The sequence below is a fragment of the Odocoileus virginianus genome, chromosome 10 (assembly GCF_023699985.2).
Source record: "Odocoileus virginianus isolate 20LAN1187 ecotype Illinois chromosome 10, Ovbor_1.2, whole genome shotgun sequence".
NCBI classification, from domain to species: Eukaryota; Metazoa; Chordata; class Mammalia; order Artiodactyla; family Cervidae; genus Odocoileus; species Odocoileus virginianus.
This window is the reverse complement of record NC_069683.1, coordinates 23,057,607-23,071,512: the sequence shown is the minus strand read 5'-3', so window position 1 is coordinate 23,071,512 and position 13,906 is coordinate 23,057,607. Positions and strand designations below refer to the sequence as shown.

General features: G+C 46.2%; 1 protein-coding gene across 6 annotated transcripts in view; it reads right to left on the bottom strand.

Annotated features, from left to right (window-relative positions):
- Positions 1–2,798: 2,798 nt before the first annotated feature.
- PAMR1 (peptidase domain containing associated with muscle regeneration 1) overlaps positions 2,799–13,906 on the bottom strand; it is a 167,998-nt gene continuing 156,890 nt past the window's right edge. For all 6 annotated transcript variants that reach the window (XM_070473183.1, XM_070473185.1, XM_070473184.1 and 3 more), the window contains 5 exons: positions 11,832–12,044; positions 9,113–9,179; positions 6,604–6,836; positions 5,302–5,594; positions 2,799–3,864 (listed from right to left, as the gene is read on the bottom strand). In XM_070473183.1, the coding sequence (XP_070329284.1) occupies positions 3,328–3,864; positions 5,302–5,594; positions 6,604–6,836; positions 9,113–9,179; positions 11,832–12,044 (1,343 nt within the window). In that variant the 3' untranslated portion in view covers positions 2,799–3,327. The remainder of the gene's footprint in view (positions 3,865–5,301; positions 5,595–6,603; positions 6,837–9,112; positions 9,180–11,831; positions 12,045–13,906) is intronic.

The window sequence follows — 13,906 nt, the reverse complement described above, 5'->3', positions numbered from 1 at the left end:
CTCTCCACAAAGGCATCCCCAGTCGACAACCACATTAATATTTCATGCAGTAACTTGTGATGACTTCTGTTCCGTGTCGACTTAGAGGGGCCTGCAACTACGTTCGCAGAGTCCTCTTCCCTGTATGGCTTCAGGTTAGAGTGGGCACCAGGGAAACTTAACATGAGATTTGAAAAGGAGAGTAAAGCCACAGCTGTCTCCACGCTCTGGAAGTTGGTAAGAGCATCGGGCACCGTGGCCATTCATACACAGCGTCACTGATTGGCTCATTCAGCCTTCCCAGGCGGGACAGCACCCTGGCCCACAGCCCCTCCCGTACCTGCTGGAAATCCTCTTCTAGCTTCTCCGAATCTCCCTGACCAGGGGTGCGGGGGTGCAGGTCACTCAAATCATGGAGGTTGGGGACAGCAGAGACAGATATGACTTTCGATGTCTTGTGAGTTGCAGCTCGTCCTTGCTTTTCCAGTTTCACATTCAACTTTCCTTCACAGTTGCTGCCTGCTTGAATTCAGGTCCAACACCGGATGCAGAGGCCACAACCTCAAGGAGACTTTGCCACCAGTGCGCATAGTTGTCTGGTCATTGTAATCCCTTATACTACATGGCCCTTAAAAGTTCTGAAAAATCCCTGACTGATATGCACTCCAGATTTCCAGCTAAGAAGAGATCCCTCATCCTTGGCATTCTGTCCCTAAGATGTAAGGACCACATGACAAAGAGAGATGGATGGATTCCTCCAGTGCCAGGTATGGCCCAGGGACAGACTTGTATCTCACTCCCTCGTCCTGATTGGTGTGGTTGAGTGCCCGTAATGAGAGCAGTACTGGGGCAGGAAGATCTAGGGAGAGTGGTAAGTGGCCATGACGATATAAAATAAGCAGCCACAGGTGGTGTCACCCGGCCTGGGGCCAGACTCAGCTTCTAAAGGGAACAAAGTCATAGCAGAGATGATGTAACAGGAACCAAATCTGAGCGGTGAGGCAAAGATAGAAAATGACATAAAGAGTAAGGAGAGTGTCAAGAAACTAGGGAATGTGATTCTGCAGGTGAGGAGTCAGACCAGCGTGAAAGAATCAAAGGTGTAAGTATGGATGCCCAGGTGAGAACTGGTAGATATGAAGGCTTTATGGAGCTGTGCCCAGCTGGACAGTCCTGCCCCTGCCAGGGGTTAGAGGCACTGAGCTATGTGTCAAGTACTATGTTTACTACTTTACACAGTAGCTCACTGAATCCTCACAGCTACCGCAAAAGACAGACTTCAGCATGCCAACCTAATAAATGACGAACTGACGCAGGTGACATTACGTGACTTGCCCAAGATCACTCAAAATAAGTAGAAAGACAGGAATTTAGATCTTTTTGATCTGACCACCATTACACCTCTTGAGATCCAAACTTTCTAGGCTTCAAAACAGCAAGAAAAAACCTTTTGAGCAACCTGATAAATATTTGTCAAATCCAACAGTCCAGCTTAACCTACTATGTGCTGGATGGTTGTTCCTCAGAAGTTGATACATTGTTCTCAGATTAAGCTGCAAGGATGGAAGGAGTGAGTGAAAGGTGGGGGGTGGGGAGCCTGACTTATGGAAAGCCCCAAGAAAGCCTAAACAAGAGAGAAAGTACCAGAAATTCTCTGCTGGCTCAGGGAATGATGCAAAGACACAGAGCTGGGGACGCAGGTTGGGGGACAGAGGTGGCAACCTGCCTTGGGGCTAAAGTCCTTGGGGTCGAAGTTCTCTCTGATAAGGGAGGGAAGAGTGTCTGTTGGGGTCTGTAGGATGGGACTGTCCCCCACGTGTCCTGCACCAACCTTGGGCTTTCAGGCCTCAGGAGGTATGGAAAAGACAGAGAAGTTCCAGAAGCCTTCAGGGGAGGAAGAGGAGGTCACTGAAAGTCTGGCTGGGGAGCCTCCCAAGAAGGCTGCCTCTATGGCCAGGAGGCTGAGTAACCCAAACAAACCAGTGTCAAGACAGACTCCCCCCAGATCTCAGGAGTATCAGTGCAAGCCAGACCCCAAGAGCAGCCATGTGAGCGGGGAGGACCGCAGAGTCCCAGGAAAGCAGAGAGAACTCCGCACAACTTACACTGTTACAGACCTGAGCACCCAGTGTCCCCCAGACGCCCAGGAATGAGAAGGTGCTACCACACACACCCAAGAGCCTGCAGAAACTCAGGAGGCCTCCAGTGTCCCAGGGCTCAGTCACTACACCTCCATGGTACCATCTGGGACAGGAGGAGACTGGTGAAAGCCGGGGAGAAAGGATAAAAGAGTGAGTCACCCCCAAAAAGAGAATGTTCCTGAAAAGACCACTTCAGGGACTGGATTGGATTCTTTTTTTTTTTTCCTCTGCTATGCAGTGGAAGTCAGGTGTGGGGCTTGAAAGGAAAGTTGTGTAAGTTCTAGAGAAGAATGAAGTAGTGGGTTCTTGGCATATCTCAATCAAGTGTGAATAAATAGGTGATTCCAATTCAGATTCTATCAAAATATATCTTAGAGATTTCTGGAGGTTCCAAGCAGAGTTTTGTGCTTAAATATAAAACAGGAGAACCAGAGGGGTCACTAGAAATTGTCAAGGCCCTGGTATTTTCCTCTGCTTGTGCCTTATCTAATGGTGCCTATCCCCTCTCTCCCCTGCCCTAGGAACAGCAAACTGCAGGCACTGGCATTGAAAAGATGGCACTGGCTTTGCTATATGCACTCTTTGGGAATGATGATCTATTAAAAGCCTGCCCCCAGCCACCGGTCCCAACACAGGTAGCTCAAAATGGCTGCAGGCAGGAATCAGAGCCATAGGACATGTGTTCCGTGGGTCAGAAGCCAACCCTGGTTTTATTAAAGTATGTACAGGCGACTGGGAAGGAAAAAGACCACTCTGTGATATGGCCAGTGCCACAGTCAGGCTTGCTGTCTGGGGCTGGCCTGCCAGTGGCTCTTTGGAAGTTGGTCTGGTTGGAGCCTTGGAAGAGACCTGATGAATCCGGTCTTGACTTTCTCTCGACCAGAGCTGACCATGGCATCTGCAGCACTAAAAGGCGGGCAGGGAAGGCCACTGGGTTGGTTGAATGGGGTGAATTTCCCTGCCACTCACATCATCTCTTTGGAAGAAACTTAGTTCTTGTAAGCGGCGAGAGAATCTTCCCAGGACCCCAGCAGTCAGGGAAGCAGTGGCCTACCAGAAAGTAAGCTCGACTTGCCCTCCACTGGTTTTGAAATCCGAAGCCCGGGCATAGCCAAATTCACGGGCGGAATCCCACTTTGGGTCCATACCGCCCCGGCTGACAGTACACGGAAGGCTGCACAGAAACGCTCCTCCAGGGGCCCGCGGCTCACTTCATGTTTCTCTCGATCCAGTCTTTAAAAGGCAGCACTTTGGTGAAGGCCGTGGAGAGGCTGTGGCTGCACGTCTTGTCGTAGCTCCAGCTGACCAGCCCCACCAGGTGCCAGCGGGGCTCCGGGGACGCCCGGCCCGGGAAGGACATGGCCGCGATGCCGCCCGTCTCAGCCGTGCAGATGTCGGAAGGGGCCGTGGGGTCGCGGCCGGCACAGAACATGTTGTCCGTGATGCTCACCGGGATGCCCTGCTCCTCATGCTGCTCCTCACAAAGCAGCGGGTCCGCCACCCTCACCACTCCCGAGCGCAGCGCATCGTCCTTGTAGCTGGGGCTCCTGGTGTCCGCCAGGACGTTCCAGCCGGCCACGGTGATGCGGGACTCCTGGAAGGAGGTGCTGAGATCCCGAGGGGCCGCCAGGCAGATGGGCTGGACACGGGTGCTGATGCGAGCCTTGTCCAGGAGCTTCAGGATGGCAATGTCCGTATCCAGCAGGATGGGGTCATAGTTGGGATGGAGAATGATTGCAGAAATCTACGAAGGTAAAGAATGGACAGCAGAGGTGAGCAGCCGACTCCACGGTGATGGCAACAGGCAAGCCCCGGGGCTCAATTATCGGGAGAAAATGTCTGAGAGCCAGCTGCAATTATTCGGACACACTTCGCTCAATGGATCATGGAAAGCAATTGCTCTGTTTCCAGGGTTGCAAACTGAAATGCCGACCAGGGCTGGCAGGTGGTTTTTAAATAAGTGGAGTGGACAAGTGAGGCTTTGCAGAACGGGAGTGTACAACCTATGCAGAGTGGGCAGCTGTCACTTTGCTTAACTGACTACTGCCACGCAGAGATGCTCATTTTGCCAAAGGATAGACTCCAGACCTCTGGCTGAAACTTCCTGGTTTTTAAATGTTGGCAAATAACTGATTAAAAAAAAATACATTAGCACTATCAAAACACAAACCTCAACAGGCTACCAGCTGGCAACCTCTAGTCCACTGTAGTCCACTGTAAACATTTCATTTACCCTCAAGCCAGTAAGATAGAGCTACACCTAGGGTGGTCCACAAGACTTTTCCACCAAGCCTCCCCTGATCGTCCCCATTCTTGCTCATCACCCTCTTTGATGGAGCCCCCTGGAGCTTACATCTGTGATACGCTGTAACATTTTTATAGACTTGTTCTATATCTGAACTCATTTACCCAGGGATTCTATTGTGCTGGATTAGTCACAATATACTAGTCTGTCTCTTCACCTAACCTGTGGACTCTTGAGGGCAAAAGTCATGCCTTGTTCAGTTCTGTGTGTATTCCCAGTGAATGGCATGCTGTGGGAACTCAACAATAGATGGATGGATGGACAGGTGGATGAGCTAGATTGCATGAGAGGGTGGATGGTACAGACGGAGGGAGGGAGGGAGGGAAAGAAAATAATATTAGAATTTATTAGGAGTCTCTATGTCCTCACAGTCTACCTAGCACCATGTGCTAAACATAATAGGTGGTTGGTTACCTTTTGATGACCCCAATGATAGAAGATATTTTTTATTATCTTATATAAAAATTTTTTGGGGGGAAGACTCCATAGTCTTTCTAGATGCCCCTTTCTAGTATCTGCCAATAATGAAAGATTAGGCATCTAGGTGGCACAGTTGGTAAAGAATCTGCTTGCCAATGCAGGAGATGCAAAAGACACGGGTTCAATCTCTGGGTCAGGAAGATTCCCTGCAGGAGGGCATGGCAATCCACTCCAGGATGCTTGCCTGGAGAATTCCATGGACAGAGGTGCCTGGTGGACTACAGTCCATGGGGTCACAAAGAGTCCGACAGTACTGAGCAACTAAGCATGCATGTGCCTAATATTTCCAGGCTCTGGACCGGATGCCAAGGTGACAGACTGACAGGATAACTGCTCTCCTGGTGCTGGGAGCTGCTGGGAAAGAAACCGGACTTCCAGGCTGCAGCCCTCTCTCACCCGCAAGCTCTGGATGCTCTTCTCATCCCGGTCGTCATCCCTGTAGAATTTCCCCAGGACGACTTTGAGGTCTGCTGTCTTGATCACGGTGACCCTCCCCAGGTCGGTGACGCAGTGGGCAGCCACCACCACGGTGCGCTCGTTGACCAGGGCGCCGCTGCAGACCAGAAACCAGGCATCCTTGTGCAGACTGCCTCCATGCACCCCGCCGGCCCTCCTGTAGATGGCAGCCTGCCACGGCCAGCGCGTGCCCTGGGTCTTCGGAGCAGAGATGTTCTCGGTTTTCCCACAGACTATGGAGAAAGCACCAGCTCAGTGAGATAAATTCAGACCTTCCCATCCAGAGGGGAATGTGTCAATCAACCAACAGAGCATATATCTGGAAAGGTGGGCCCTACAGGTGTCAAGACCACAGAGCATCTAACCTGTTTTTTTTTTTCCTCTTTAAATACTAATCAACCACCTTAACATTCTTGGCTATAAAGTTGAGGGTTATAATCGGGAGTCTTACCATCCCATGCACTTACTGGGTAAGTTGCCTAATTCCTTAGAGCCTCAGTCTTCCTGCCTGCAAAATGGATACAGTAATCACAACTGTCTCCTAGGTTCTTGCAGAGAGTGGATGAGATGATGTATATAAACAGACTCAAAATATCATGACTATTAGTATAAAGATGACCACCTCGAACTAAGCCATACTCTTCTCCTCTGACAAAAAAGATGGGGGTAGTAGCTTAGTATGTGCAAATGCCCGTTCCGGACATTTCCATGTATTATCTCAGTAATCATTTTATAACCTGTAAGTGACTGATACCTCATTACTTACTAACAGTAATTAATTAATTAATTAAGTGATTCATTAATTACTAACAGTAATTAAACAGTAAGTAAGTAATTAATACCATTGGGTGATGAGGATGAAAACTGGGGCTCAAGTGACCAATATGACGTAACTAGAAGTTCTCTGGCAGTTTTAACCCCTCCCCACTTGGTGTTTAATGACTGTTCTCTCCCTTTTCTCCAAGTAAATATGATAAAATCATCCACAAGAAAGTATGCCCCCTCTTCCTCAAAAATTCATCTAAGATTTAATCACCTCTCCTGGGTAATAAGTTTAAGCCAAAGGAAGGAAACTCTAACTGTGGAATTTCAGACTTCACCAAGCTGGGGGAAAGTATTAGAGGACTATTCTTTCGGACAAGGATTTTTTTTCCCCAAAAGTCTTCAACAGGGTCAGGGGCTTTTCATAGGCAGCCATGGGAGATTCAAGCTGCTTTAGCCCAAGGATGAGCCTTGACTCACTAGGGATGCAGGACGGGGCACGCCCACTCCACTTCCCAGTCCTTAGACACGTCCTCCGGCTGCTGCCCAGGCGGCGGTAGAAGGGTGAGATGCACTCGTACTGGAGCTGGGTGTGGAGATGTTGGTAACCAGGCGGCAGGTCTCCGAAGGGAAGGACTGGCTTCTTCGTAGGGGCATCCTGCAGTTTCTGCTTGCTGAAGGCTGATGAGTATAGCTGGTGTAACGGCGTCTCCCTGCATCACGGCAGAGGGGCCCGGAGAGAGAGGAGGGCAGGAGACAGTCATTACAGCCCTTTTAGTATCCATGCCAAGCTCCACAAAGATGTTTGGTTACAAAGGAAGAAAACAACAGCTATCTCATCCTCTGTGTGTGTGTGACTTGCTCTCCCTTTCTCCTCTTACCTCTCTGTCTCTCTCGCACACACACACATCTCTTCTGCCACTGAGCAGATTTTCTTGCACACTCCAACTTTCTATTTATTCCTCCATTTCCACTTCTGGCATGCCTCCAGCTACCCAGGGTTTTAACCAGAGAGCATAATATCTGACATAATAGCTGCTATCCAAAGGTACGCTATACATGCACACACACACACCAATTAATTGTGAAATTAAACAAGAAAAGAAGTTAATTTCAAGGAAAGAAATCCGGGCGACTGCTCTGCTCTAACCATTATCATAATGGAGCAATATAAGGAATTGACTCGAACTAAACTGTGTTGATACAGTAGCTTGATTTAGCAATTAACGGATGTAATTAGTCCACCCCAGAGAACAGAACCTTCTCTCAGAGCGCATTGATTGGGAGAAATAAGAAGTGTTGTGTGCAAATGTGAAAAGGCCTTTTAAATGAGCCCTGAAGTTGAAGCCCCAGAGGCCACTCTGGGGTTCTTGGGAGAGAGGTATGCACACTACACTCATTTTACATCAGTGCATAACGACTATTAACTGACACGTTAGATTTCCTTTAGGAATCAATGTTTTCATCCCTGTTTAATGCATGGAAAAAGGAAGCCCAGAGAGGTAGGTGGGGATGCTGAGGGGCACACAGGAAGCTAAGACAGGACCCCAGACAGCAGCACTGGGCAGTCACGCTTCTCACCCTGATGTCCCTACCATACCAATCCAATACCATTGTAAGAAATGTTTCATGTGTCCGTACAATGCTTTGCTCAGAGCAAATATTCCACCTCCATTGATTCCATTCGACAAATCTTTAGCTCATATTTAGGACCAGGTCTGAGGTTCAGGGGGCTTTTGTACTCGCAAACAAGCTCAGGTTTAGGCCACTGAAGGTATGCAGTGCCTTTGGGGGTTCTTGGGTGAGCCTGGCTGCTGAGACCATCATATCCTTGCTCCAGCAGCAAATCTTCCAGGAAGATATTTGCCTTGCATTTAATCCTTATCAATTTCTAGAGGCAAACATTATTGTGACTACCCTTATTTTTGAAAAGAGGAAACTAAAGGCTCTACAAGCTTAGGAATTTGCCCAAGAATAGCCAGCACTAAAGACTGATGACAGAAACAGCTCTTGAGCCCGTCCATCCAATCCAGTCATTCACTCATTCACTATTTTGGGGGTGTCTACGATGTGGCAGGTGCTATTCTAGGCACTAAAAGTTCAGCATGAACTAAACAGAAAATGTTCTTGCACGTGTAACTTTCACAATTGTTTTGGTGGGTTGTGAGGAGACAGAAATTGAACAAATAAACAAACAAATGTCAGTAGGAAAATAGAACAATAGGATGCCAAGGTGAAAATTGGAGATCTCTGTAAAGGTCAGAGAATATTGGGTAAAGAAATCAGCTCAGCAGTCAGGGTGGAGGTAAGGTTGCTATCTTTTTTAAAGGATGGTCATGGAGGGTCTCTTTGCCAGGTAAAAACTGAGTAGGGAACTGAAGGAAGCCAGGCATTAAGCATCGTTGAAATCCAGTGGAACCAACTTCCCTAGCTTGCCACCAGGGGTCCCCACCTCTATCTTTCCAGGAGAAAGACTAGGTGGACCCCCTGCCCACCCCCCCCCACGCCCCACCCACCGAGGCTTCACATCCTTCATCAGGAGCTAGGCATTCATCTCTGGTTCCTAGCTCCACCAGCCTACCTTATCTGATTGATCACTACCAAGGACATCTTCCTAAGCCAGAACTGACTGTGTTTGGTAGGAATGCCATGTCCCTAAAAGCTGCATGATAAATACGCAGTCATTTTAGGAGGACTCAAGTATTAAAATCCAGCTCCTCAAAGGCCATCTTAGTCTGGCTTCCCACCAGCCACTGACTTTCCCACGATCCAGTGAAACCTGTACATCTTCCAACAGTTGCTACCTCTTGGCTAAAGGCAGCTAGCTAATAAGCCTCCATCTAACAAGCCCTGTTCTTTCCTGGCAAGTCAACACGGAGTGTCCCTAAGAAACCTCAGACTGTCTTTGGCCAAACACAAATAGGGAAAGAGGGTGGAGAAAGGAATGTTCATTTGCCTTTAAAGCAGAGTTCAGGTGTTTCAACCTCACCTTGACTGAACTTGCATTGGAAGAACTTTCCGCCTCACCAGGTCTGAGATCTTTGGTTCTCGGCAGGCTAGAAAAAAAAAAGATAACGCTGCATAATCCTTTTCCATACTAATCGTTCACACCATGAATTCAGATTGATACCTGACCACCCTCTCTGGACACCAGGGCACATTCCCCAGGCTCTCAGAGGTGAGATGTGTCAGCCAAGCATAAACAGCTCGCTTAGCAAAAGAGGATGCCGAGGGACTTCCCTGGTGGTCCAGTGGTTAAGAATCCACCTGCCAATGAAGGAGAGCCAGGTCCAATCCCTCATCCAGGAAGATCCCACATGCTGCCGGGCAACTAAGCCTGTGAGCCACAAATACTGACCCCATGCTCTAGAGTCTGTACTCTATAACAAGCAAAGCCACCCTGATGAGAAGCCCATGAGTGCAACTAAGCCCCAGCATGGCCCAAAGTAAATAAATGCATTTTTTAAAAACAGAGCATGCTGAGTTTCATCTATTAATAAAAAGGCAGCCCCCTTGGAAGAACCCAAGTAGAATAAACACATCTGCAGAGCTGCTCCACCCAGGTGATATGAAAGTGTGAAAGGATTAGTTGCTCAGTTGTGTCCGACTCTTTGTGACCCCATAGACTGTAGCCCACCAGGCTCTTCTGTCCATGGACTTCTCCAGGCAAGAATACTGGAGTGGGTTGCCATGCCCTCCTCCAGGGGATCTTCCCCACCCAGGGATCGAACCCATGTCTCCTGCCTTACACGGCAGATTCTGTTCTGTCTGAGCCACCAAGGAAGCCCAGTGATATGAAGCAATAGTAGTTAATAGAATTATCTGTTCACGTAAATTGTATTAGCAAACTAGATCAATATGGAATAAAAGCCAAGGGCAAGGTTCTAAAATACAGCCCAAGATAGGAAATCACAAGGTTCTCATTTAAAACTGAACAGCAGTGTCAACCAACAATAAGTCTTGAGTAACTGATTCCTCCAGGTCCTTTCTCTGCAATTAAGGCTTCTAATGATCCTTTGAGGGCAACTCAAAGCCTGGTTTAATTTTGTTGAAGTCTCTCTTTCTTCACAAGTGAAAAGGAATCCTTCCCATCTCACTTTCCCAATCAAGCAGCCAACATTTGTCTAATTAGCAACCTAGGGAACTCTAGTTGTATTAATTTGTAAGAGAAGGGTTGACAAAAAAATCTCCAAGGACATAGGTAACACCATTTCCATACCTAATGAAATCAAGAACCATAGTCTGTGCTGGTGGGGATGAAGGTCACTCCTGGCTAAAGTCTAAAGTCTTCCTTTCACAAACTTGTTCTTTTATTCCTTTCCCCATGATTCAGGTTGTTGACAAACACTCAGAAGGCAAAGTGGAGGACTGAAGCAATTATCTGGATAATCTAGGCGAAGGATATGCTTTTCTTCCCAGGAAACAGAGAGATAGTTGTGTGTGTGTGTGTGCGTGTTGTGTGTTTGTGTGTGTGTTGCTTGCTCAGTCCTGCCGCTGAAAAGAGAGCTGTTGTTGACCTGGAGCAACAAGTGAATCAACTTGATAAGAAACTATGGGGCTTCCCTGGTGGCTTAGTGGTAAGGATCCACCTGCTAATGCAGGAGACACAGGTTTGATCCCTGATCCTGGAAGATCCACATACCATGGAGCAACCAAGCCTGTGTGCCACAACTACGAATCCCGGAAACCTGTGCTCTAGAGCCTGGAAACCTCACCGACTGAGCCCACCCACCCTAGAGCCCGTCCTCCGCAACGAGAGAAGCCCTGCAGCCAAGAGCAGCCTCCGCTCTCCACAACTAGAGAAAAGCCCCTGCAGCAATGAAGACCCAGCACAGCCAAAAAAAAAGTAGATAGATAAATAAAATTGCATATGTATATATATATATATATATCATATACATGTATAAGAAACTACATGTGCCTACTGTCATGGAGTCAGGTCCAAACTTCCTTATGCAATGTCCCATTTGTTCTGGTCTCAAACTACCCTTTAAAACTTACCTCCCAGATTCCCCAATTGACTCATTTTTTTACTTACCATGATTCTTTCACTTCTGCCTATACCACTTTTTGTCTTCCAACTGGAATATCGTCCCAACTCCTCTCTATCTCAGTAAATCCTTCCCTGCTTCCCAGAGGGGCTCCAGTCCCCCTAGCTACAGGAGAACTGGAGCTCATATTTCTCAGAATACACACCACTCATTTGCTCTATAACTCTCCTTTGAACGTTCAAGGGTTTATTGTCTTTTAAAGATGCTTTTAAACATTTTAACATTTCAAACTTCCCTCCACACAGGCTGCCAGGGATGATGTGTCTATTGTGTCTTTTATTTCTTGCATTGATTTAATGTTGCACAGAGAGTAGATAAATGTAGCCATATAAATGCATATTAATTGTTTCAGTTCTATCCTTGGGGTTACACATAAAAAACAGCCTTGTCATCTTTCTAAACTGCTCTGATAGCTACATCTCTCTTCTTGATCACTTCAAGACATTGTGATGAGGATAAACTGGTCCTTTGGCAGTCTAAAAAAGAAGCACATGTTTTATGGATGGTTTTCAAAATAAGAATAATGCATGGTTTCAGTAAGAACTTAAAAGAGAAAGGCAATTTTTTCCCCAGGGTTTCAAAAACAGGTGTGGGAGCTACCAAAATGTCCAGCAACTCCACTTATCTCTACAGACTTCAGAAATATTTGCCAGTTACCTTTTATACAGATTGGCTGTTTCCCTGACCACTCTCCATTCTGCTGGCAAGTTCTCATCTCATTACCACTGAGAACATAGGAGCTGTTACAAAAGAAGGTCAGGACGGTGCCGATTTTTGCATAGCGGCCATGGATAAGCCCAGGGCCTCCTGTAATTTTCTTGTACCCATTGACTGGGCCCCCAGGGTCTGAGCAGTTTCTTTCTTCAAGGACTGAAAGTGAAAAGAAAAGAAAAGGAGAGTTACTAAGAGTCTGAAGCATTCCATTTTAGCACTGAATCTTTTCACATCTCATTGAAATAAAAATGCAGTGATATGGAGCCTGCTAACAATGGTATTCAAAGGAATTACCAAGAGAAAACGCATAACAGAAAAATGCACGCATTAGACATATCTTCTTGTTTTAACAATTTATTCTTAAATTGAGAACTGTTTCATACCATATATGTATATAAATTTGACACCACATCAGGCTCTCATGTAATCACATTCATTTGCCTCCCAAATTTGTGAAAGCTGGACAGGCCTGGACAAAATAAACATTTTGCCTAGATTTTATGATCAGTATGCAAGGATTATTTGTTTTCAGTATTGTAATATCATCTCCTTCATTCCCTAAAGCTTGGGCAATTAAACCAAACTACTCAGTTTCCTATTTGTGTTGTACCCAGAAAGTAGAATAGATTAGAAATGAAAGTACGTTTATGAATTTAGATTTTCTATTCTATCTGCCAGAACACTGGGTGTGTTAAAAGTTGTAATTAAAAAACACTAGAGGCAATATAAATTCAGAGATACAACAAATTCCCCTAATCTTCAAATAGAACTTTTCATCTAAACATTTAACAATACTCATTATAGGAGATCTCTATTCTCTCATTCACGCTGCATAGCTGCTTAGAGTAAAATTGGCATCAACAAAACTATCCTGAGCCCCAAACAGGATATTAGATATATGCTGGAAATATTCGATCAGCTAGACAATATATTTTTCTCAAATGGATTATGGTACAATACTGAGTATTACTTGCCTAAGGATACAGAGTAAGTCCCCTTAGAATTCAACCTTTAATTACTGAGTTTAGATACCAATCACTCTATCAGGCTCCCTAGTCTCTTTTTAATCATTTTTCTAAGATATGGGCTCATCCCTATAAAACAGGGACTTTCCAGGTGGCTTGATGGTAAAGAATCCGCCTGCCAATACAGGAGACACAGGTTTGATCTCTCATCCAGGAAGATCCCCCTGGAGCAGGAAATGGCCACCCACTCCAGCATTCTTGCCTGAAAAATCCCATGGACAGAGGCGCCTGGCGAGGTAGCAGAGAGTCAGACACGACTGAGCACTCTATAAAACAGTCATCACACAACACAATTATGCACTGGACATTCTTTTCTTCCCTTAAGTGTTCCAGTTACCTTTCAAACAACTTACTTGCTTGCCTCCAGGCAAGAAATGAATATCCATTCCTATAACACTTTTACAATATTTCAGAACTAAAAATTAATAAATTGTTCCTATGTGCAATTTGGCAAGGTTGTTAAAACCGGTCAAGCTCCTGGTTTGTCTACGCTAAGACTGCTCATAGCTCACATGACAGATGATCTCAATGACACTGTGTGCTTTGGACTATGCATTCTGAGCGATCTCCCTGGTGGTTGATGCCAAAGCCCCATTTTAAATGTTAAAAAGGGATCTCACTGAGTGAGTTGTTTAAAAAATACCAAAATGGCATAGAGAAGGCACTGTACTTTTTGAAGCTTCAAGTGGACTCAGGAAAATCCCAGTGTTTATACTTCCAGGAATCCCTGGATGATGTGGAACCAAGAGGCAGAAAGAGCTTTCCATATTGCTTCATTGACAGGCCACCTTCTTATAGTACAGACTCATTTAAAGCTGAATATGTAGCCCAGAAACAACCAGGGGGAGCCCACAGACTTCAGTCATCTCAAAAACATATGTCATACCTGCAAGTTTTAGAGAATGGAATTCACCGTCAACATAAAAATCAGACAATGTCTCATAAAAACCTGTGTTACTAGCTTCTGACAAAATTTAGCTCTGGAAACCCTGG